Below are 27,088 nucleotides of genomic sequence, written 5' to 3'. Positions count from 1 at the left end.
CAGGTTTCGTTAGAACCTAAGTGAAATTAGACTTGGCCCTGATTTTCAGGTATAGTATAGCATCCAAACTCGGGTCTAATCGGACCCACCGTAAGAGAAATCATACCTGGACCCAATAAGAACTACATGAATCAGACCCCTGCCATACTCGATAAAACATTATTTTTTACTATTTTTACATTGAAAAATTGCAGGTCTTAATCAAAACTTGGGTCAAGCCTAAGTCTAGTATAAAATTTCACAAACTATACTAAAGTCCATGTATTAATTAGACCTTTGGGTCTGGACTCGGGTCTTAATCAGGTCTTCTTATTTATCACCATAGCTAGACCCTATAGGGTTTGGTACTACTCGGGTCCGGGTAAACCCATCTCATTGACACCCATAGTCATTAGAGGCAGTCATACATAACATAGAAATAACAATTGAAAATGATGGATAATTAGCTAGAGTAGCAGAGGTTGTAGCAAAACTAATTGCAACAGCAATCTAAAAGCTATATCACAGATGGGATGTTAGTCAAAAGATTGGCCTTGTCTCTCGGAAGAATCAAGGAATGTTTTCTACCAAGAGAAAATGGTGATTTATACTCTCCACCACCTATCATCTCATCATCACCATCACCCACCTCTAAAAAAACACCCCTCACACCACCCATCATTACCCACCTTCCAAAAAAACACGCCAAAGAAGCCCTACCACAACCACCACCACCTCCCAAAAACCACCCTCCACACCATCCATCACTCATCTCCCAAAAAACCGTGCTGAAGAAGCTCCTCCACCACCACCCACCTCCTAAAAAAATGTCCAATCACTACCCACCTCTCAAAAAACCATGCCGAAGAAGCTCCACCACCCCCTCATCCTCTCATTTTTCTAAGATTTTTCATTTTATTTTTCTCATGCTACCTAAACACTGAAATTTTTTCATTTTAAAAAAATTATCATATCAAAACTTTTCATAAGTAAAATTTTCTTTTTCTATGAGTTTTTCTTGCTTCCAAAAATGGGTTGATTCCATGCACATGCATAAAAATGTGTACATGAGCAAACACAAACTTGATTCCAATTGAATCATTATAGAAAGTACCAATTGCACATAGTTGCCATAAATATAGAATTACCAAAGACCCAAGGAGTTTGGCGTAGTGGGATGGAGCTAGACCTTTTGATGGGCAGCCTAGGTTCAAATCCCATGGGCATCACCCCCCCCTGCATAAGCAGGGGCTTGGCGACTCCCTGCAGTTGAGGGGTAAGCCCTTGGAGTTTTACGCTGACATGGACAGAGACTGTAAGTATGGCAAGCTGAACCAGAACAGCTAGGTCTCTGCACCTGGAGGGGTTTCTCTGGGTATATATATATATAATGTGCAAGTATGTTTGTTAACCTTCAACTGTCAATAGAAGTCAGTTACAGGTTAGAAGCTGAAGTCTCTAGGAAAACCAAGCTCATAGCTTAAGCAGGGGATCTAAGCATCCTGCAGCACTTAAATTATTGCATGACTGATTTCCCTTCCTAGCAAATTTTTACATGTAGTGAATCACCACTAATCATATTCAGGAAGCCCACTCAAAGTATGGACAAGCAGCACCTCTTGTAGCAGTCCAGTTCGTGCACCCAAAGAAGAAACTCCCTTGCTTCGACCCAGGCTTCCTGATCATGCCCTTAGTGGTCTTCATACCACAGTAGCATTACTTGCACTTCTCCTTGCTGAAGTCAACAGAAGGATGAAACGGAAAGATGGCTGGTGCTTGTCTCATCTTCTGGTAGCCCAGGCTTGAGTGCTCGGGGGACTGCCATTGCAGGGAATGATCAGCTGCTCGCCACATCAGGGAGTCTGTTATTGAGAACCTGAACCCTCTCCTCATGAGATTGGCAAGCAACTTGGCGGTGCTCCTAGCATCATCCAGGCCGCAGTGTGCACGGCGGACATCACCGAACACTTCATGGAATGGAACCCTTAGATTGATCCACCTGTTCATAAGACCCAAGCAGTTTAAGCAAAGATTTGGATCAAATTGTATCCCCCAAATGCTAAAATCATGGGTACAACCCATTGAATGCATAGCAGTTTTACTTGAAAGGCATCCAGCAGGACCATCAATTAAGTTAGCCTCGCAAGCATTTGGAATAGATGCTCGGTGTGAAGCGTATTACCATCTTAAGATCAAGCCCCAATCTAATGCCAGCCATACAACTAGAGTAGATTTTCCCAAAAAATGCTGACAAAGATCTTGTACCTTGCATGTTTATTGGGGCTACTTGTTAAGATATAAATGTTATTACCAACAGTTCCCAACAGTTCAACACGTAAAACAGATTTGCCCAAGTTTGGAAAGTCTCGAACGATAGAGCATCGAAATGGTACAAGTTTTTTTTCTGTGAGGACAAGGAATCTACCAGATTTTTTAGCATCACGGATGAAAAATAACAATTATTTAGTTTTGCATGACAATCAAATGCATTAAGATGGAGATCTTTCAATATAAAAGGAGGAAAGCTAATCATAATGTAAACAGCAACAAACAAATATTGATTACTGATGTGATTCATAAATATAGCATCATCACCTGTTGAAACAAGGAGGCTTCCTTATCCTTTTCAATCTGCATTCTGATTCTAACATAACCCGACAGTCCCAATTAGACCATGTCACTATAGCAAAATTTCTATGTTTAATTCCATGATCTTCCAGCCATTTATCATGCATAAGTAGTGCTTCACTCAAAGGAACACCTCTATCCACCTGATGACAAACTTTGGTTAAATTAAAAATTGACCAATGTTCTAATAGACATAACTGTAAATACAAAGTTAAAAAATGGCTGCAAATTCTATTTTTAAAGAATATAATTTAACAGAAAACCTCTATAAAATGATAGAACAGGCAAGAAGTAACGATAAGTCACCTTTAAAAACTGTATGCAACAATAGAACAGGCAAGAAATAATGGTAAGTCACCTTTAAAAGCACAAAACGGTACACATATTTTTGACTTGGCCCCGCATATCCTAACTCTCCAACAAAGCACTAAAAAATAGACACCTGCATTGCTTAACTGGTTTACAAGCCTAAACACACCAAAAAACTCTTATCATGAAGTCAAACTTCCAAGATTATATCAAATTGAAAATCCAGCAAGAAAGATTGCAGTCATTATGCACTTCAGTTCAGCCTACCTCAGTCCCTCCAAGAAATGAGACCTTGTCAGATGCCACTTGCTATCATAAACACAAAAAGCAAAAACCACATCCACATGAAGAAACAGTCAAACATGAGAAGACACATCCTCAAACAATGACTAAAGATGCCATTCAGATTCAAAGTAGGGGTGTAATCAGCCGGGTATGATCCAAACCTAACCTGTACCAGATCCTATAAGATCCAGGTTTGGTAATAAAGAAGGTAGTCTGGTTAAGAATTTGGGTTAGACACACAGGATCTGATTAGTACATGGAGTTGGGTATGGTTTACGAAATTTCATAACAGACCCATGTCTGACCTGAGTTCAGATTAAGATCCACAAATTTTTTCAATGTAAAAAACATAAAAGTTATTATTTTACTGGATATGGTCCAAGTCTGGTTAATGTAATCCTTATGCGGCAGAACAACAAACAGAACAAAAATACATATAAAAGGAAACTATAGCCACAATTGCAAATAAAGAGATCAGACACCGGAAATTTTGTTAATCTAATAAATTTTCTTTATTAGCCTCAAAAGAAGCAGTTAAAAACTTAAAATAGCCAATCAAGAAGAAAAATGCTAAAAGAAAAAACATAAGTATAAACACAGAAACAGAAGAATAAGGTAGATACTAGGACAGCACTCTGTAATGCCTTCACCTGGCCTGAAGTGAGAACTCCAAATTATACCATTGCCTCCCAACACTTTCAGTTTTTCAAGGATAAAAGGAACCCATTCTACAATTGCATAGTGCCAGATTGTTGCCGTGTGGTGACAAGATGCTTATAAATGATTAAGCACCTTTTAAGACCTCGTCATTGGCATGTGTAAGCAATCTGTGAGAATTTTTCCAGAAGACATACAGTAATAATTTGCAAAGGAGAATCACTGATTTTTACAAAAAGAGTTACCATGAGAAAACCTCAGTATTGAAAAGGAGAATCACTGACTTCCACAAAAAGAACTACCATAAGAAAACCTCAATACAAGGCTAGTGGAAGAAAGCAGGCATTACTTAGAACAAAAAATCACATGACGTGCTAGAGCACAGCTAGTGGAGGAAAGCAAACCATTAGTTCAAATATGAGTTTTATGAAAAAAAAATTACTGGACTGAATTTCCAACACTAACATAAGAAGAATAAACAAGGCACAAAAAATATATCATACCAGCAAATAATTTCCAAGTATTTTATTTGAAAATGATGTACATGCATGTTAGTGCCGAAGTGGAGACCTTCCCTAACTCCTTTATATGATGCAATGCCTTGTCTTTGAAAGTCTTCTGATCATAATCACAAAACCTGTTTTATAAAAAATAAGAATCGGACTAAAAGCAACATTGATTCCTACAAGGAAGAAAATAAGCTGCAACACTAAATTTCAGAATGGAGGTATTCCACATCAAAATGCATATACAGTTAGATCCTGCCATGAAAGAAAATTTGGAGCATGCACATAAAAGTGACTGTGAACACAAATCGCTTTAATATTTACACCTAAAACTGCATAGTATCATAACGTGTATGACAACAAAGCACAAGAACAGGTGACTGCAATAACAAAAATGAGAAAAGAGTGCAAGGCCTCAGATGAGAATAAAAACAAATTTGTGAGAAGAATAAACAACCTGAATCTGCTGGATGCCTGTGAGCTCCTTGCAGAAATCTGTCAGATGCTGATGATAAGCAGTTCGAACATATGTTTGAAAATGTCCTTCCAGCTGCCCAGTGCAGCTGTTCAGCAGAACAGCAGGAAACTCAATAATCTCTTGCGGATGAGGGCTTTTATCCTTGTCACAAGTTGCCTCAAAATCAATGACCACAAAGTACTGAAATTCTTGAAACTGAACTTCCTGTGGATAACCTAGAGGATGCATCATGTAAGGCAGATATTCTATTTTACTTTCCATTGGAAAAGGGCATTCCCTAGTGAATGGATAAAAGTAGCTCTCATGGAAGGCATGCCACTGGTTCAGTTGCACCTTCGAAAAATCATTTTGTAAGTTTGACCATGCAAAAACATCTTGCTGGTACGTAGGTCTCCAATAGCCATCATTTGGTGGTGCAATAATCCCATTACTTAATAACTTTTCAGCTGGTACATCCTTAAGTTCAGGCAGCAGTTCGCCTGCATTGCCACTGCCTTGCAGTTTGCAGTTAAATATCTTATTCTGCAGGCTTGATAAGAATGCTGCATGGCTCCTTTGCATTTTTCCTGCACTGAGAAAAAAATATATAACAAAATTGTTACACAATTAATACAATATTTTGCAGAAACATTTGTATTTCAATTAATACATTGACTGCCCCTTATACTGAACAAGAGACCCTACACAATCCAAATCAACCTAAGTTTCTTGGAACAAAATAAAATTTTCCAACTTAACATCCTTATCAAACTGGTCAAGCCCAAGATCGAGCCCCTGAGTCAATCAACTGAAATGAAATGAGGATCTTCAAAACACAAACTAAGATCCGTAAGAAAGAGTGTCTTAAAAGGACACTTAAGCATAACCCCTAAAAGGGTATAAAAGGAAACAAAAAAAGAATAAAATATATTCTTTATTGAAGCTGGAGAACCTAATGCTTAAGAAGCATTGGAATACTTTTACAAGAGGGGCTGCACCCCTATATATACAAGTTTGAAAAAGGGAAGAAGAGGAGAGCTCTTAAGGAGCTCTCCTTGTAGCCGTTGGAATGGTCCAATAGTTAGAAATGTAACCGTTGGACCATTCCAACAGTTACCTTTCTAGTTAAGTTTCAAGTGGAACTTAACTAGATAAGGTTAGTCTAGTTTTATTAGAACTAGACACTAAAAAACACAAAAATAAATACAGAAAAATATAGATATAATAATAATATTTATATTATTATTATATCTATATGATTTACATTTTAACACTCCCCCTCAAACTTACGGTACAATGAGCGAAAGTTTGTCTAAGAGGAAGTGAAAACGAGGAGCAGCGAGAGGCTTTGTAAAGAAATCTGCTAACTGATATTTTGAAGTAACATATGATAGATCAATTGTCCCATGTAGATATTCCTCTCTGACGTAATGACAATCCATTTCGATGTGTTTGATACGTTTGTGGAATGTTCTGTTACTTGCAATGTAGATCGCACTTTTGTTGTCACAACACATTTGTGAAGCTTTTGTTGCTTCAACTCCCATGTAAGCAAGTAGACGTCGAAGCCAAACTACTTTCATGGTCGTGGTTGTCATGGCTCTGTATTCAGCTTCGGTGGATGACAGAGAGACCTTCTGCTGTATTTTGCACCTCCACGAGATTAATGATTCACCTAAGAAGACACAAAAACCAATGGTTGAGTGTCTGTTATTGGGATCACCTCTTCAATCACCATCACTATATGCAATTAAATCAAGAGAGAAGGAGGAAGATAAGAAAAGTCCCCGTGAAAAAGAGGACTGGATGTATATGATAATACACATGACTGCTCCCATATGAACAGAGGTGAGAGCTTGCTAAAACTGACTTGTTGTGTGAACAACATGTGCTATGTCTGGTCTGGTAATTGATAGATAGGAAAGTGCCCCGACAAGCTGTCTGTAAGGGGTAGGATCTGCAATAAGTTTTTTATCATTAACCTTCATTTTAACATTGACAACTTCTAGAGTGTCTACTTGTCATCAGTAATACCAGACCTGAAAACAATCTCAAAAGCAAATTTAGTTTGAGACAATAAGTATCCTCCAGGGGAATAAGCAACTTCAATGCTTAAAAAATATCTCAATAAGCCTAAATCAGTCATTTAAAGTGAGATTTAAAAGTGTTTTGATCATTTCAACTCCCTGTTTATCGCTTCTGGTGATGATCATATCATTCACATAGAGAAGAAGCGCAATGATTCCTGCATCAGAATTCTTAATAAACAAAGCAGTGTCAGTTAAACAAAATTAAAACCCAATATCAATCATAACACGACTAAACCTATCATACCAAACTTTTGGTGCTTGTTTAAGTCCATAAAGAGTTTTTTCTAAGCGAAGGACTTTACCCTTAGGAATATTGAGACCTGGAGGGAGTTTCATGTATACTTCTTCAACTAACTTTCCATTTAGAAATGCATTTTTGACATCCATTTGGAAGATGGACCATTTCTTGATAGAGGCTAAGACAATTAAGGTTCTGACTGTTGTCATACGAGCTACAGGGGCAAAGGTTTATTCATAATCAATGTCATATTCTTAGGCATACCCTTTGGCTACTAATCGGGTTTTATATCTTTCAAGAGTGCCATCATTCTTGGTTTTAATTTTATAAACCCAACGACATCCTATAGTTTTCTTACCTGGAGGAAGATCTTGAATATTCCATGTAAAGCCTTTTCGAGTGCATCTAATTCAACTTTCATGGCTTTTATCCATTTGACATCATTTTTTGCTTGAAGATATGTAGATGGTTCTTCATATGAGTGAATTAATGCAATGACTGCCCTATACGTAGGTGAGAATGACTCGTATGACACAAACTTTCCTGGAGGCCTCGAGACTCGGGATGACCGTCTAGTTGGAATGTCAGAATATCTTTCAAGTGTACATGGAAGATTAGGCTCTCGTCGCCTGGAATACTGTATACTAGTGTCTTTATGAACTTCTTCATTGTCAACATTATGATCAAGATTAATAATTCCTTGATCATTATCAAAGTTATAGTCAAGATCATATTCATCAGATTTTGATGTCAGATCTAACAAAAAAGAGTACTCAATGACTTCCTTTGGTTTTTCAAAATCAAAGAAGCTCTCCTTTTCGATTAAGGAAACATTTCTAGACACATATAATCTATTATTTTTTATGTCAAAACACCTATAACCTTTTTTATTTTCAGCATACCCTAAAAAGGCATAGGGAATCGCATGAGGAGAAAGTTTATCATTTTTGTCGGTAAATATGAAACACTTGCATCCAAATATTCTCAGTCTAGAGTAATCTAGAGAAACGTTCATAAGTTTTTCAACGGGAGTTATATTTTGCAAAGAAGAGGATGACATTCTATTAATCAGATAGGTGACATTAAGGCAGCTTCTGCCCAAAATTCTTTCGGGACTTGATTTGCTATTAATAAAGTCCTAGTAGTTTCCATAATATGGCGATGTTTACGTTCTGCCAGCCCATTTTGTTGAGGTGTGTATGGACATGACTTTTGATGTGATGCCATGTAACAACAACAACAACAACTACGCCTTCATCCCAAAACAATTGGGGTCGGCAATATGAACCAAAAAAAGAAAACCATTCTGGGTCTTCCACATAAATCCTTCTCCTCCACTCATTTGTATCCAATGTCATGTCCTCGGTGAGGTTCAAAGCATTCATATCCTTTCCTATCATCTCCATCCAAGTCTTCTTAGGCCTACTCTGACCTTTTTTAACTAATATATTTTCCCATTTCTCCATCCTTCTAACCGGAGCATCATTAGGCCTTCGCCGAATATGTCCAAACCACCGTAAACGATTCTCTCTCATCTTATTTTCAATGGATGCAACACCTACCTTCTTACGTATCTCCTCGTTTTGAATCTTATCTTTTATTATATTTCCACACATCCATCTAAGCATACGCATCTCAGCTACACTCATTTTTTGAATATGATGTCTCTTGGCAGCTCAACATTCCGTACCATATAGTAAAGTGGGCCTAATTGTCGTCCTATAAATCTTTTCCTTCAACCGCAATGGCATTCTACGATTGCACAACACTCCAGTTGCACTTTTCCATTTCATACACCCAACCTTTATCCTATGATTTACATCTCCATCAATTTCTCTATACTTTTGAATGATAGATCTCAAATATTTGAAACAGTCATCCACCGGTATTTCTTGCTCACCAACCTTCACTACACTCCCATCACTACTTCGTTGCTTACTAAACCGACATTCCATATATTTTGTCTTACTCTTACTCAACTTAAAACCTCTTGCTTCCAATGTTTATCTCCATAATTCTAACTTAGCATTAACCCCAACTCTAGACTCATCAATCAAAAAAATATTATCAGCAAACAACATACACCACGGCACATTTTCTTGAATTGATCTCGTAAGCTCATCCATCACTATAGCAAATAGGAAAGAGCTTAATGCAGATCCTTGATGTAACCCAACTGTTATAGGAAAATTGGTTGTCACCCCTCCACAAGTGCGGACATTGGTAACTACTCCTTCGTACATATCTTTAATTATACTAATGTACTTGAGAGAAACACCTTTCTTCATCATTGTCCACCAGAGAACATCCCTAGGTACTCTATCGTATGCCTTCTCCAAATCAATAAAAACCATATGCAAATCTTTGTTCCTCTCTCTATATCTTTCAATAAGTTGTCTAAGAAGATGTATAGCTTCCATAGTTGATCTTCCAGGCATAAAACCAAATTGATTCTCCGATATCATGACAGCCTTCCTCAACCTATACTCAATCACCCTCTCCCAAAGCTTCATAGTATGACTCATGAGTTTTATACCACGATAGTTTGTGCAATCTTGTATATCACCCTTATTCTTATATAGAGACACCAAAATACTCTTCCTCCACTCATTAGGCATCTTATTTGTCCACCAAATCTTGTTAAAAAGATTTGTCAACCATTCTAAACCTTTCTTATCCAAGCATTTCCAAGCCTCGATAGGTATACCATCTGGGCCAACTGCCCTTCTTGATTTCATTTTCTTCAAAGCCTCTGCAATTTCTTTCTTTTGAATCTTGCGCATGAAGTCACGATTCATCTCATGAAAAGGAATGGAGAAGTCTCCAAGATCCTGAGCATGACTTCCATTAAATAGCTTATCAAAATAATCTTTTCATCTCTCCTTAATCTCCTCATCTTTGACTAAAACCCTTTGTGTTTCATCTTTGATACACATCTAACCATACCCAGATCCCTCGATTTTCTATCTCTCATCTTTGCAAGCCTATAAATATCATTCCCGCCCTCTTTGGTATCCAACTTGTCATAAACCTTCTTATATACCTTATCCCTTGCGTTTCGAACTACTTTTTTAGCTTCCTTCTTTGCTATCACATACTTCTCCAAATTCTCATTATCACGACTCTTAGATTTCTATAACACTCTCTTTTAACCTTAATAGCTAATTTGACATCCTCGTTCCACCATGATATATCCTTACCTAGCACTGCACCGCCTTTAGACTCACCCAATACCTCCTTAGCCACCTTTCTCATGCCACCCGCTATCTTATTCCATATTGATTCTGAATCCTCCTCGAGACACCAATCAACTTCTTTAACTACCTGCTCTACAAACATTCCTTGTTTAGCTCCTTTCAATGTCCATCACTTAATTCTAGGATCTATCCTATGTTTATCCCTTTTGTGGCATTTTCTAAATCTAAGATTTAAAATTAAGACTCTATGTTGTGTAGCTACACTTTCTCCCTGTATAACCTTACAATCGATGCAACAACCCCTATCTCTCTTTCTAAGTAGGAAAAAATTTATCTGACTCGTATTAACCCCACTTTTAAATGTTACTAGGTGAGACTCCCTCTTCCTAAACCAAGTGTTTGCTAAGATCATATCATAGGACAAACCAAAATTTAAAATCCTTTCTCCACTTTCATTTCTTTCTCCTATACCATAGCCTCCATGGATACTCTCAAATCCATCCCTACTAATGTCCATTAAGGTTACCGCCGATGAAAAGCTTTTCTCCATAAGATATCCCTTGTACTACTCTATCTAAATCTTCCCAAAATTGACGCTTAATGGAATCATCTAAACCTACTTGAGGTGCACAAACACTAATAATATTAATAATATCCGTACCTAATACTAATTTAATAAGTAAAATCCTATCACCCTTCCTACGGACCTCAACTACATTATCTATAAACTCACGACTAATAACAATCCCTACTTCATTCCTATTCCTATTTATTCCTGTATACCAAATCTTATATCCCCAAGGTTCTATCACTTTTGCTTTCTCACATACCCATTTGGTCTCTCGTAGACATAAAATATCCATCTTTCTCCTACACATAACATCTACTAACTCTACCAACTTACCAGTTACACACCCTATGTTCCAAGTGTGATGTCATGTAAATTAAGATAATTTTTAAAATCTGTATATAAAAATTCTCTCCCTGAATCTGTGCGAAAAATAGTAATATCATTTTGAAACTTGTTTTTAACCATATTATGAAATGTTTGAAAGTATGAAAATACTTCAGACTTATGTTTAAGAAAGTAAATCCACGTATGTCGGGAAAAATCATCGACAAAAATAACGTAATAAGCAAGTCCTCCTTTAGAAATTACTGGTACAGGACCCCAAACATCCGAGTGTACTAATTCAAGTGGTCTTGAAGAGATAAAAGTTCTGTTCTGAAATGATACTCTTTTCATTTTGTCAAGAATACAATCTTTACAATCAAATTATTTAGAGTTACAAAATTTTCCTAAATTTGGAAAATGTTGGATTTTGGCTATATGTGGATGACCAAGTCTTTTATGCCACAGTTCCAACTCAATTTTCTGAATGTTATAGCAAAAGACATTCTTCGACATTTCTAAAAAATTCATGTAATGGAGTCCTCCTTCTCTATGGTCTTCCCCAATTAGCTTTCCTGACTGGCGATCCTAAACCTAACAACCATGAGAAGAAAAGGAAATATTACATCCATAATCAGATATTTGAGATACAGATAAAAGATTTAAATTTAATTTGGGAATATATCTAACTTCTGGGATAGAAATTTTTTTAGTTTTATGAATTTTTTCAAAATTTCATATTCCTTCTATTTCAAGAGAAGTTCCATCAGCTGTAAAAACTTTTGACACACTTGTTTTATTTTTAATACATTCAGGTAGACTTTGATTATTTGGAGTCATATGAAAAAAAGCACCAGAGTCAGAGCAAAGGCAAGTTATTTGGATAGAAAAAAGATGAGGCAGTTGCGCCAGTTGAAGCTTCAGATGAAGAGGAGGCTCATTTGATGAGAAGTTGGAGAACATCCATTAGTTGAGCCACGGAAACTGGTGCATCCTGATCTTTGGACTCCGATCCAGCAATCGCAGCTCTTTTCTCTCTCAACTCCTTAAGCTTGGGACATTATGGCCTGTAGTGTTCAGGTTCATGACAATGATGGCAAATAACCTTTTTCTTGTCATAGTTACCACTTTGTCGGTTAAAATGAGGAGGTCTATAAGATCGTACATGATTCCCCGGTCTAGATACAGCTAGCACAGAATCATCTTCAGTCTTTGGAGTATTCTTGATTCTGTTTTCCTCCATAGTTAATTCCTCTATAGTATCGACAATAGAGGGAACTTTTCCCCGATGAAGAAGGGCCGACTTAGTCGACTCGAATTCTGGTCTTAGACCATTTACAAATTGATAAAAGTGCTCCATGTCAAGTTGCTTTTGCCGGAGCTCAATGTCCTCGGGACAATGCCATTTTGGCTCTAAAATAACCAATTCACCCCAAAGTTCTGATAGTTCATTATAGTATTCACGTATAGTTTTATCACCTTGGTTCATTGATCTCACTCTTTCTTGAAGATTGCACACATGTGCCATATCTTTTAGGGAATACATATTCTTGAGATATTCCCATGCCTTATCGGCATGCTCAAATTTGGCGAGACTAGAGCATTTCTTTATGTCAACACTATTAATTAGCCATGACATAATTTTAGCATGCGCAATTCGCCATTCCTTCCAACTTTTTTCAAAGTTGGCTAAGGCTTTGCTTTTCTCCTCTTCGGTTAAGAGAATTTCTTTATTACCTTCCATTTTGGTGAGGACAAGTTTAGGTTCCGAATCGGAACCATCTACTATGCCCCATAATCCTTTTCCCCATATGTCGTGCTTCATTATTGAAGCCCACATTACATAATGTATCGTTTAGCTTCATGGGTATGAGGGTGATTTTATCTTGATCATCCATCTTTTACAAAGGTGATAAAAGGAGAAAGAAAAAGAAATAAAGAGGAAGAGAGGGTAAGAGAGAACAAACACAAGATTTTGATGCAACGAGCCTTCCTCTTTTCTCCTTCCTTCAAAGGGAGCTTCAAAGAACCCAACCAAGGTGATAAAACACCTTTGTAAGCTTGACACGAAAAACGAGGCAAGAAATTCTCAAAAGTAAGATGAACCTTGCTCTGATACTATGAAATGAAATGAGGATCTTCAAAACACAAACTAAGATCCATAAGAAAGAGTGTCTTAAAAGGACACTTAAGCATAACCCTTAAAAGGGTATAAAAGGAAACAAAAAAGAATAAAATATATTCTTTATTGAAGCTGGAGAACCTAATGCTTAAGAAGCATTGGAATACTTTTACAAGAGGGGCTGCACCCCTATATATACAAGTTTGAAAAAGGGAAGAAGAGGAGAGCTCTTAAGGAGCTCTTCTTGTAGCCATTGGAATGGTCCAACAGTTAGAAATGTAACCGTTGGACCATTCCAACAGTTACCTTTCTAGTTAAGTTTCAAGTGGAACTTAACTAGATAAGGTTAGTCTAGTTCTATTAGAACTAGACACTAAAAAACACAAAAATAAATACAGAAAAAATACAGAAAAATAAAATAAAATTACAGAAAAATATAGATATAATAATAATATTTATATTATTATTATATCTATATGTTTTACATTTTAACATCAACATGGCTAGAAGAGATTTTTCTTACATAAAAAATATGAATATTAAAAAGAGAAGGTACACTTCCTCCTATCAGTAATGACAGGTCAAAGAGAGTGAAGATACACTGCTAGAAGTAAAGGGCAGGACCCCCCTCCTCACCCTGTTATGGTGCACTGTCAAAGACACCACCTCAAATACCTAATGCTAAAAAAAAGGCACACTCTCATTCATTTGTTTCATAACATATAATATGCAATTTTAGGGTACACTTGGATGCTATCTGAACAAGAATATACCAATATTTGAAAATTGTGATCTTGTCGTTCTCGAAGTAAGAATATTTAATACTTAATTATAGTGATATTATACATATTTGGACGTGTATGGAGAGAGAGGTGATTTCCTACTTTTAAGGAGGGCCAAGTAGTTTGTTTTCGAAGACAATGACAGGGGGAGAAAAAAACATCAGATGTTATCTCCTACAGTCCTACCTTTAGAAGAGGTTTCTGGATAATTATAACATGTCATTTAAACATTTAGGTTCTACCCAAATATTTCCACCTAACAAATAACCTAATATCCAAAAAAGATAGCCAAATATGCCAGAATTGAAGAGAAATGGATATGCGCGACGAAAGTCAAGGAAATACAAGAGTTACCAAGAGTCATCCGAAAGTGAGGAAGACTACTACTGAAGAAGGGAGAAATCTTACTCAAGGTCCTACCGAGAAGAAAAAAGATGAGAAATCAAAAGAAGGTTAAGGAAAGAGAGGGAACATATCCTCAGATGAAGAATACTACCCAGAGAGGACCTAGAAAAAATATATGAGATACGAAAAAAGAGGATACCCAGGAAGTACCATGACTACTCTTCAGAAGAGGATGAAGTTCCCAAGAGGCTAAGGTACCATGGAAACATAGAGGAAAAGAGCACAGAAAGAATACCCAGGAGGAAACCCAAGTATGAAGATGCTACTTCTAAATCTAAGCCAGAGTGTGTTCCCAAGGGAAGAAAGGCTTCAGAACATAGGGAAGGGTACATGAAAAGGAGAGAAGGAGACTCCCATAGGAAAGAAGAAAGGAAAATGGAAGTTTCCTATGAAAGGAAAGGAGCACAACAAGAAGAGAGAAAGGAAGAAATCCCAGAGAAGAAAGTGCCTAAAGCAACAAAATTGACAAAGATCTTGGAACAAAGTCAACAAGTGATGGAAATGCATAACTCAATCAAATAACTGACTCTCCATATCAAGAACCAGGATGCCAAGAGAGAATTCAATCCCTGAGATTACCTCCTACAAGGTGAGGAAGATCCAGCAGAAGCACCTAAGAAATTTCTGGAAATCCAGATTCCCATATGACAATGTTTATAAATGAATGCCCAAAATATTACGAGAATGATCGGCTCATGATAAGATGGTTCCCGCATAGCTTCCCCTAGCATGGTTTTCCACAGTGGACTTACAGAAAATAACAAATACTGCAAAATTTAAGTGTATCCAGATGTGCATGAATGCATTAAAGATGGTGTGTGTGTGTGTGTGTGTGTGTGTGTGTGTGTGTGTGTGTGTGTATATGTGTATAGGAAAGGGGGAACGTCCAACCAAAGGAAGGTCTAAAATCTACAACCAATGACGATCGAACGGCTCCCCTTCTCCAATGCTTGAGCATCTCATCGATCGGACCTCATATATTGGTTTTTTATAATCCAAAACATGTTGCTCACTAAATGAATGATAAAAATCAAATATGTAAAGTTCGATCGATGAAAAACTTGATTGTTAGATAAGCAACACTGTCAATTATCATAGGTTGTAGATTTTGGTCCTTCCTTTGGTTGGATGCCCCCCCCCCCTTCTCTCTCTCTCTCTCTCTCTCTCTCTCTCTCTTTCTCTCTCTCTCTCTCTCTCTCTCTCTCTCTCTCTCTCTCTCTCTCTATATATATATATATATATATATATATATATTGATGCAGCGAAAAAGAGACCGAGACTTCACGATAAGGTTGCCAACATTGCTACTCATCAAACAGCGAAGAAACCGATGTTGTCACGCTATGGGTAGACATGATGACAGGGGGAAAACCTCAACCTTATCGATGCAGCGAGATGGGAATCATCACCTTCACACAGGGGACTGATGATGAACTCGTGGATGCAGTGAGGGATTTGAAGTTGTCACGTTAATGGATGCCACGTTAACGCTCTTTGCTGCGGCGGAGGAATCGACGGTGGTCGGCTAAGGTGCTGACGTTATGCCAATTCTCCAAGGCACAAACAGTCGTGCAACATCAAGATACTCAATGGAAATATGACGCAGGGCAACAGGAGAATCAATCCGATCAAAGGTTTAATATGAACTCGGTAAGGGTTTACAAGGTTTAACCAAAAAACAGAAACAAGCAAATAAAAGAATAATAAGGAACGAACTGGCTGGAATGAAAAGCTTAGCAAAAGATAAAAATAAAGAAAAAAAAATAAGAAAGGTTGCTGCTGAATCAAAGCTGAAAAGGAATATAATAATCAAACCTCCAAACCCAAGTAAAGAAAAGGAAGGAATGACAGTAAAGGCTGCTGCAACAAAACAAAGAACATTAATGTAGCTATCCAAAAGCTGTGGTAGAAGGCTGAACGTGACAGAGAAAATCACAAAGTAAATAAACAAAAGAAAAGTAAGGGATGCTGCAATCCCAGCTGACAGATCTTTAAAGTAATGGAAAGGCTCACAGGAAAGTAATAAAGAAATCAGAAAAAGAAGACAAATGCTGCCGACTGTGCGTTAAAGAAAGAAACTCAGAGAAAAAAAAACATAAAGGAAAAAAGGCTGCTGCAGTATTCTGAATTCTCTATCTCTCCACGCAACCCTAAGTTGGGTTATTTAAAAGAGTTTGGCTGGATCCGGGTCTCGGGTCCGGACCCAACTCGAAACACGGCTGTGTGCTGTTGGGTATAGGACGTGCTCTGCATCATTCTCCCCGGGTTGAGAAGAAGTCGGCTCTGACGACTTGTTGTCACCACAATATGCATATAAATCAGAGACATTGACGATAGGCAACATGTAGCGATATTCCTGAACGATTCCAAATTAAAGCCTGTAGATTGGTTTTGAAATTAACCGTCTATACCATCTGCTATGGCACCCCATGGAAGCATAAGCTGAATTTCTGTCCCTCCAGCACGCGGTCTTAAGGGTTTGGCTAGAATACCAACAATACAAGCATGCTTACCAAAAACCAGACCACCTTCTGAAAACTTCACTATATCTGCCCCGGATGCATAGTGGCTCTGCTCACCGTTCATAGAGGAATACCCATCCAGGATCTTGTTCCCAAAAGCAATCCCAAACGGAGTCAAAAGCTCATGGTAGCTGCTAAACCGAGCAATATCTAGTGATTGCCCAACACAGCCAGATTTGTAAACCTTCATAAATGTTTGGTCAGGTGGGTCAAGTCTCGAATTTTGGAGAATTCCTGGTGAGTCCTCTTGCAATTGTCGTTGCTGCTGGTCACTGAATGGTTGAAACAATTTCTGATGCAAAAGGCGACTCTCAAACTGGTTATCAAACATTGCATATGCCTCTTGCTGGAGTATCGTACATCGGGCATCCCTGTGCAGGCTCGCTTCGATGGACTCTGATGGCACGCTCGACAGTTGGAGGTTCGCTGGGCATGGGTCGATTGTCACCGCACTCGGGTGGCCAACCACATCGACGCCCAATCCACCACTTGTTTTCAACATGGACGTTGGGTGCGTGTCCACCGTCGATTCTAGGACAACAAGCCGATCTTCAGATCCATCCACACGCTTCGACAGACCGGCTACCTCTTTCTCTAGGCGTAGCATATCTTCTTGCATCTCCGTCACCATGTCGAGCATCCGCTTCATGATCTTCGCTCGTGCCTTTCTGTTTGTAGAACCGTTCCTCGCCCCTTGCGTCATGCCGTTGACGAAGGAGGAGGGGCTGGGCTCTGATACCATTTGATGCAGCGAAAAAGAGACCGAGACTTCACGATAAGGTTGCCAACGTTGCTACTCATCAAACAACGAAGAAACCGATGTTGTCACGCTATGGGTAGACGTGATGACAGGGGGAAAACCTCAACCTTATCGATGCAGCGAGATGGGAATCATCACCTTCACACGGGGGACTGATGATGAACTCGTGGATGCAGTGAGGGATTTGAAGTTGTCACGTTAATGGATGCCACGTTAACGCTCTTTGCTGCGGCGGAGGAATCGACGGTGGTCGGCTAAGGTGCTGACGTTATGCCAATTCTCCAAGGCACAAACAGTCGTGCAACATCAAGATACTCAATGGAAATATGACGCAGGGCAACAGGAGAATCAATCCGATCAAAGGTTTAATATGAAATCGGTAAGGGTTTACAAGGTTTAACCAAAAAACAGAAACGAGCAAATAAAAGAATAATAAGGAACGAACTAGCTGGAATGAAAAGCTTAGCAAAAGATAAAAATAAAGAAAAAAAAATAAGAAAGGTTGCTGCTGAATCAAAGCTGAAAAGGAATATAATAATCAAACCTCCAAACCCAAGTAAAGAAAAGGAAGGAATGACAGTAAAGGCTGCTGCAACAAAACAAAGAACATTAATGTAGCTATCCAAAAGCTGTGGTAGAAGGCTGAACGTGACAGAGAAAATCACAAAGTAAATAAACAAAAGAAAAGTAAGGGATGCTGCAATCCCAGCTGACAGATCTTTAAAGTAATGGAAAGGCTCACAGGAAAGTAATAAAGAAATCAGAAAAAGAAGACAAATGCTGCCGACTGTGCGTTAAAGAAAGAAACTCAGAGAAAAAAAAACATAAAGGAAAAAAGGCTGCTGCAGTATTCTGAATTCTCTATCTCTCCACGCAACCCTAAGTTGGGTTATTTAAAAGAGTTTGGTTGGATCCGGGTCTCGGGTCCGGACCCAACTCGAAACACGGCTGTGTGCTGTTGGGTATGGGACGTGCTCTGCATCATATATATATATATATATATATATATATATATATATATATATATATATATATATATATATATATATATATATATATGAGTAATAATACGGTACTCTAGAAGTAACTACTCCCACATACTAGAAATCATGATTGTAGGTTACATCTTCTCAATTAAACCTTATGGATGTACTCAACATAGTTTATTTGATAGGAATCATGCTTTTGATCATGTTTTTTTGACATAAAAATCGGATTTTTTAAGTCATGAAAGTTTGATACATTGTAAACCGTTGATTTTTAAAGGTCTTAAAAAACATACATATATGCTATAATCACATGATTTAAAATTTGTTATCTATTAAATAATTGCTTATAGATCACACCTATAGGGTCTGATCAATAAAAAAAAGTTTAAGAAATTTGAAAATCTAAAGATTTTATTAGGTGGGAGCATAGTGACAGACAAAAGTCAAAAACGGCAAAATCTCAGCATGAAAAAAACTTGGGAGATTTTGAAATTTTTCCTAAATCTTGCATTTTTATGCAAATTCTCTGGAATAAAAAATAAATATAGAAATATAAAAAATATTTTTTATAAGAAAATATAAATAAAACGCATTTAAAAATAAAAATCTTAAGGATTTTCATGATAAATATCTTTTAAAAATATAAATATCGAGATATTTGTCACGGTTTGAAAATCTCGCGAGAAATTGCCGTTTTAAACTTTTAGGCAATGTCTTGTTTTATATCCGTGAGATTTTTATAAATCTCGCGATATCTGTCACATAGGGTGGGAGTAGGTACTCCAGGAGCACCCTATCATTACCATATATATATGTTTGCAACTGTCTCAGCTATCCATATGAGAATGTGTGAGAATTCCATTCTTGAAAAAGCCAGTCAAAGTGACAGACCTGTGACCCACTTTTCTAGGTAAGTAGGCATCAACCATCCATCACTTTCCCAGGCTGTGCCTTCTCAAGTTAGCAAGCACCTAAGGAAAGTGGTTGCCATAGGGTGGATCTCGAAAGATATGAAAGATCTCCTTCCAAGCCGTAAGTCATACATATGACTTTCGTCAAATATGGCTTCCCACAGAATTTTATGCTTCTGTCATTATACACACACACACATCTATTATGGTACAAAACCACCGTAACTTATGTTAGTACATTCTTAGTCTATATTGATCTAATATACAAAAGCTAAATCTGTTCTATTTACTATATTCATGTGTTAAAGTTGAATCCAACAAGATGTTTTGAGCCATTTTTGAATTGTGGACCACAGATTTTTTACTATTATGATAAGTGAATACTGTGACATGTTAGAAATGATTAAACCTACTAACATGGTAAAGAAACTACCCTGAACACATTTACAGTAGATACAACATTTGGTAGCTAGATCCACTCAAACACGAGTGCATATCCACCATATCATACCATAGCTCAGAACCAGAATAGAATTTGATACCAATCTCAGTCCTGAGTAAGATTGCCACATCTTAGGCGAGTATACAAGCCCTTAAGCATTATAAAATGTCAGATAAAAAGAAAAAGTCCAATGGGGCAAGCAACATCCTCAAAAATATCATAACAAAATAAACACTTGAAAAGGATATTTAACTAGCGACTATCAACAAAAGTAGATAAATCGTTTGACATATTTGCATTCTAAGAACAATGTCTTCAAACGTATTTGTATTTTATGAAGAGAACAAAGCACTGAGTTGAGGATATTTGGAACAAGTGGTTAGACCTAAAGCATGTTTGGATCCAAAGGATATTTGTTACAAGAAGCACCTAGGTGAAAACCCAAATTGAGAACAGAAAGCAGCATCCTTTTAAAATGAATAGGAAGGGGCCAAGAATTTCAGTAGCATTCAATAATTAGGATTAGTGGGATTGAGTAATCGGAACCCCTAGAGCACATAGCTTAAATAATACCCCACTTGTTAAACAATGTTTTTTTACTCCTCTCACTTCCCCATCACTTCACACACAAATCCTATTTCTCTTCCAAAAAAATTCCCCATATCATTTCATTTTTGCTTCCCATTTACTGAATCCTCCTAAAATTTAAATGTCACTTTCCACTCTTGTTTCCTGCATTTCTTCCCACTTCCACTTCTTGCCCTAGCAACTATGAGGAAAACCTAAGGCAGCGTCAAGAAGGGATTGGAGTGTCTCTGATATAACAAAAACAGAAATATATTATGTTAAAATGAAATATATATAATATTATATTATTATTATTATATATATTTTTTTCTTTTTTATTTTTATTTTTATTTTTTTCTTTATTTTGTATATCAAATATTATCTAGTTCAATAGGAACTAGATAATACTAGTTTGGTTAAGTTCCACTTGGAATTTAACCAAAATCTAGTCGTTGGAACTAGTCCAACGGCTAGATTTCTAGTCGTTGGACTAGTCCAACGACTAGAAGGGAGAGCTCCTTATGAGCTCTCCCCTTAGCTCTTGTATAAATAGGGGTAAACCCCTCTCTTGTAATATTATCATTTGTAATGCTTTTTAAGCATTTCATATTGCTTCAATAAAAGAATATTTTATTTCTTTTTGTTTCCCATTATACCCTTTTCAAGGGTTTTTTGCTATTGTGTCTTTCTAGACACCATTTCTTGTGGATCTAAGTTCTTAGTTGGAAGATTCTCATTTCATTACATATTATGCTTGTGTGTTTACCAACAATCCACAAGAGAAAATTGGGTTGCTAGGAGCAGGAGGAAATTTATACTGTTCACACCTACCACATTATATTGGACACCAACAATAGAGAAAGCAAAAAACAGAGTATAGCAAAATCTGCCTCGACATCCTTCCTATGTCCATGGATCCAAATGGGTACTTAGGGGTGTTTGACTGCTTGTCCAAGCTTGGACAGAACACACTATCCAGGACACACTGTCCCCTGGGACTTATTTATTTATTTATTTATTTATTTATTTTTTAAATACCCCCCCCTGTCCACATCGTTCCAGGGAATGGTTGGTACGAAAAAACACATCCCGTGGGATGTGCGTCTGCACATACGCAGTTTGACAGGGACAACGTCCCATGTGATGTGTGGGATGCACATTCAAACACCCATGATTGTGGGGAAAACACAACTTTCTTAAGTCAACAAACGTCATGTTATTCAATCACTGAAGCAGCAAATGAACATGTGGCGTGCCTCCAATTCCACAAAGACAGGAAACCTAGTCAGGCTTTGCAATATTATTGTCCCCGACCAGCAGTCCTAACAATATATCAACTCCAACAGAAAAACCCAGCCATCGTATGACGAAAACAAATACCTCCTTCTCAAGATGCTGTTCTACTATAAAAAAAATGATAAAAGGATACCCACCACTGATTTAAATTCACAACCAGCAAAATGGTACATTGCCATTCTCCCTCCCCTACTGAATAAAACTACTCCTGATAGAAGCTGATCCTCCAAGTAAAGATCCCCTTCACAAAGTTACCAGGGAAGATGTGCACTAAACAAGTTTCTCATCGAAACAAAATAGTATTACTAAAATTACTTCTTTCTAGCAACAGGAAGCAACCGAGCAATGCAAATCATGTTTCCCCTGCATCAACCTCCGTTGCAGGAAAATCATCCAGGACATGCACTTCCCCATAAATCCCAAGCAATTTGAGGAACATTTCGACTGTGAATCCTTCATTAGTGCTCCATCAATCATAAACATGCACTTTCACACACTAATTGTTACACGTGCCAGTCCTAAATTATGCAATATAAAAACATTTTGCCGAAACTATTCCTTAAAAAAATTCAGGTGTAGGAACAAAATCAGCCCCGGAAGAAAAAACCAAGATCACTCATTAGTAAATTACCCAAATATAAAATAAGAGTCCCTGTGAAATTAATATATTGAATAGAAAGAATTAAAACAAAAAATGCCAAAAATCATAACTAGGACAAGCATCTCTCACGATCTCAGATGAGAACTTCCGCACCAACATAACATGGTAAATTTCCAATTTTAATAACTAAAAATCTATAGTGCGAATACCTGGATAGCCCTCAATAACATTAAAACATGCACATAACCTTGTACTCTATTTCGAATAGCATTCAAATAGAGTACTCTGAACCTGCTTAAATTCTTCATCAAGATTCGTGATTATCATAACCTTCCACCCACTATAACCCCAAAACAAAGACATAAACAAATTGCTCCCAGATGGCATACACGGATCGCATGCAACAACCAAAAGAGACGATCAAATAATGTAAGTGGTATTTCTAATAGATCAAAGGCTTAGAAGGGGTAAAACACATTTCATCGTCTCCAATGAAGCATAAGAGTAAGGTTCGTGTCCCCATTCAGAAACACTCAACTATTCGGAAAGGACTTCAAGAGAAAAAGAAAAACCCCAAAAAATACACGACCCACATTCAAATTCCCCCTCTTCCTCCCTCTGCACAACCACATACAGACAAGCGATCAACACCCACAAGCCATCGGTTCAAGATACCATCAACCCCCTAACACCCATCTCCAAAATCCCACAATTTTCTCCTTCTCTGCACCCCTCTACGTCACACCAACTACTCAAAATCAACCAAAAAACAAAGTCCAAGAAAAAAAATTGAATAACATAATAAGAACACCATCGTATGGCCTAGTGCTCAAATCTTACCTATGCTCTCTTCCTCAATCATGTTCCCGTTTGAAGCTATGATCTTCTATTAGGTATGTCATGCAATTCTCTAGATCTCCCCTCCTGGCCCATCATAAAAAAAAACCCTTAGTCGGTCGATCAAGAGAGAGAGAGAGAGAGAGATCAAAGTAGAAACTTGCAACCACAGAATTAAAACTAAATAGAAACAAACAATTGGGGGGAAGGAATAACAAAAATGAAAGGAAGAAGAAGGGGGAAATATCCACTTTCATACATGTCCAATTTGGAGAGGGAAGGGAGCGATCACATCACATGAGGCCGTTTGGGCGTTGGGTGAAGAAAGAATAGGGGATGAGCAACTCAAAACGTTGACGGTGGGGCCCACCCTCTCTTTCTTCTTCCTATCAGTTTTTAATTAATATCCCCCAATAGGTGGACCGTATCGGAATTGGGGATTATCATGAGTACGGATCGGTCAGAGAATCGAACTCAGGTTTAGGTCCATGTTTCTTTTTGTTATATTGGGGCTAAGATTATCATGTGCTTTAGGTCGAAGCTTTCGCATCTATAGGCTAAATCCTGCTGAACCTAAGTTAAGATAGCCTCACTGACAATTAGCAAGATGTTTATAAGTCAATAAGTGTTTAGAGTGGTTCGATACTTGACTTTGCACCATCCAAGTTGGGCTAGGTTCATAAGGAGGTGAACCTATGTTAGTGCAAAGGCAAGATTAACTAGCCAATATCTAGGGCTGACTAGGAATCCGATACATTTCATGGCCCGAACCGTGAGTCACTGGCGAGTCGGGGTTCACATGTAAGGTTTACGGTTATTTGTTTTGCTCTTACTATTTTCCTCTTTATCATATCTTTAATATCCAATAAGAGAAACTGAAATATGTAGACCAGCAAAATATATAAACTAGTATGAATCTGGATTTTTATAGTTTTTTTTTTCAAATTTAATCATACAGATACATTCGTGTGGTTCATTTGCTTGGAATCCACTATTGGATCATCCTAATCAGATCAAGAAATGTGATTTTGTATGCTTGAATATTTACTAAAATTTTGAGCAGTTGATTTTCAAGCTTTACAAAATCCTTCTTATGTATCGTAATCGGATGATCTAGAAAGCTGTTTCTATAAAATCAAGCATCTAGATCGCATGAAATTTTAGAAAAAAGTAAAAAAAAAAACTATGAAAATCTCGTTGCTTACCAGTCTATGTATTTTGTTGGTTTACATACTTCAGTTACCCTATCCGATAAGTGAAAAGATCAAGTGCACTAAGATTGCATAAATATGTGTGTCTTATGCACCTGATCACCCTCCATCTTTAAGAAAGGGCCTGTCAGTTGTGGGACGATAGAGGGTGATCAGGTGCTTAATGCAAAAAAATGGTGCCATGTGATTGCACCCGATCATGACTCATCCAATAATATTACACTTAATCACAGCATTACGTAAGCGTCAATGAGTCTAAAACTTACAAAATCCAAAGCATCCCTTGGCCTTTTAGTTTTCTTCTTCCTCCCTACTTTCAACCTTAAATGCCCACATGCCCCTGCTATTTTCAAAATTTCAAAATCCTCACCAAAAAGACTGGCCCTCAATAAACTTCTATCCCCTTTATTTCGTTTGTCACTCCCTATGTCACAATTCACATGAGCATATGGATATGGATATGGATTCAATATATAAATACCTCATTTTTATGAAAAGCATCGCACCAAGTCATTTTTTTTCTCTTTTCATGTTTGGTGTATAAAAAGTATAGCTATATCATACAAAAATATGCTTATTAACTATGAAGTATAAAAACCATTAAAATCATGAATATGTCATAAAATGTCTCGTGACATGCCCAAGTATCATGGCATGTCGCCTGGATATAGTGCCCCAAATAACATGTTCATGTGGCATAATTCCTTTTTATCATTTTTTTTTCTATTGAATAGTTAAGTTGAGATATCCACTGTATGATTCGAACCCATGATCCCTTGGGGGTGTGGTTAGGTGACTGAGTCACAGTATTTACAAAGAAACTGGACCACACAAAACACAGAAAATCGCTACACACAATGACTTTGTGTTTTGTGTGGCTCGAGTATCTTGGAAAGTATTCGGGCCCAAACACTAGATCTGCTCCGAGATCCTTTTTGTTTATGATAATGTGAACAAACCATGCTGATATATCTGGTTAGAGGCCCCGCATGGGTCTCCTCATTTCTAAAACAATATGGTGTGTTTTAACGCATTAGTTAAGGCCTTCTAAAACAATGTTTTTGTAGTGAATGACCAAATTACCTTCAGCCTTCTAAAATAGGTAGGGTTTGGGTCGGGTATAAGTTAAACTCATCCAGCTTAACCTGAACCCAATTCGATGTAGGTTGGGTCAGGCCAATCGATGGTTTGATCATATCTAACCACATTCTATCTTTTCTTACAAATAACTGGAATTGAAGAATGGGCAGCAGTTGGACAGACAAAAGGAACTTACTCATGCATTGATTTGCACTAATCGCAGACACACATAAAGAACTGATGAAGCAAGCTCTGTTTGAAGATGTTAACTCGGCCTCCTTTGTCCACAATCCCTTTCTTACTCTAGCCAGCAGAATTTCATCCTCAAACTCAAAACGGGCATTTTACCTAAATAAGCAAGGAAATGAATGTAACAAAGTTAAGGAAAAGAATTAAAATTCTGTGATATTTTCATCAAATGATGACTCAAAATCCTGAAGCAAACTAACTCAATGTTTTTAAAGATCTATTCTGTAATATTTTACGTGCTTGTTCTGCATAAATATAAATCACACCTCAGCTTCGAAGATATTCTGGTTTCTCACTGAGCCAGAACTTTTCTCACAAATAAGGAATAAAATATAGATATAAGTGCAAGGAATAAGTACTAACAGTCAAAATGAATACAAGAGAAAAACACATCAATTCATGAGGTACCATACCTTTCAGGCATTTCAACAAACAGTTGATGTGCAACTTCTCAATCTCCAAATGTTGGACCATCAAGAAGAACCACAACATCTAAAACATGCTCCCAAATTCAATTTTATTCCAACCACCGATGGCACAAAGGGATGAAACGTCTCTTTTGATCGTCGTTTAACAAAACTTGGTGAACATCGGTCAAAAAATCATGTATAACTTGATTTGAAGCAAAGCTAAAAAGTTTTAGAAAATAAGCAATCATAAACATTTAAACACATTTAGAGGCTTAAAAAAAAACACCTACAATTGTGTTGTTTTGATCAAGATTCAAACATATTGCAAAGTGTTTTGGCTTTTCACATTCTGGACCTTACACGACATAGTTTGGGCCTATGCCGCAGCGACACACCATTTGATGCCGTGGTGCTGTTTATGACACGACCAGACACGTTAAAACTAATGGACACTGACACGACACATTTAATCAATGTTTTAATATTATTTTAACAATATTATATGTAAATATTAAGATTTCAAAAAAACAGTTTTTATTACTTAAAAAATTAAAAAAATCGTGTCCTCCTGTCCTATTTTCTCAAAAAAATCAGGAATTTACAAGTCAAACGCGCTTCAAGGGTCGTTGTGTCCACGTACTTTTGAGACATAGGTTTGGGCGTGCA

At 37.4% G+C, this 27,088-nt stretch overlaps 1 protein-coding gene across 1 annotated transcript; it reads right to left on the bottom strand.

Annotated features, from left to right (window-relative positions):
* Window positions 1-1,361: 1,361 nt before the first annotated feature.
* LOC149826852 (uncharacterized) lies at window positions 1,362-26,608 on the bottom strand. Its single transcript, XM_090020143.1, has 6 exons — window positions 26,426-26,608; window positions 25,960-26,111; window positions 23,476-23,559; window positions 4,822-5,408; window positions 2,575-2,750; window positions 1,362-1,978 (listed from the first exon to the last, which is right to left on the bottom strand). Exons 3-6 carry the CDS (start codon window positions 23,495-23,497, stop codon window positions 1,696-1,698), a joined length of 1,068 nt encoding a protein of 355 aa, XP_089876269.1. The 5' UTR covers window positions 23,498-23,559; window positions 25,960-26,111; window positions 26,426-26,608; the 3' UTR covers window positions 1,362-1,695.
* Between the last annotated feature and the right edge of the window lie 480 nt (window positions 26,609-27,088).

Source organism: Nuphar pumila, chromosome 10 (genome assembly GCF_984573655.1).
Source record: "Nuphar pumila chromosome 10, dmNupPumi1.hap1.1, whole genome shotgun sequence".
Taxonomy (NCBI): domain Eukaryota; kingdom Viridiplantae; phylum Streptophyta; class Magnoliopsida; order Nymphaeales; family Nymphaeaceae; genus Nuphar; species Nuphar pumila.
This window is presented reverse-complemented; position numbering and strand designations above follow the sequence as displayed.

Excerpts from the sequence above, each read along its gene's own strand:
- LOC149826852 (XM_090020143.1), bottom strand. The coding sequence starts at position 23,497 with ATGATTGAGGAAGAGAGCATAG. Across the intron at positions 5,409-23,475 it reads GATTGAGGAAGAGAGCATAG|GAAAAATGCAAAGGAGCCAT; the intron begins GTAAGATTTGAG and ends TTCTCAGTGCAG. Across the intron at positions 1,979-2,574 it reads AAGCCTCCTTGTTTCAACAG|GTGGATCAATCTAAGGGTTC; the intron begins GTGATGATGCTA and ends TCTTATGAACAG.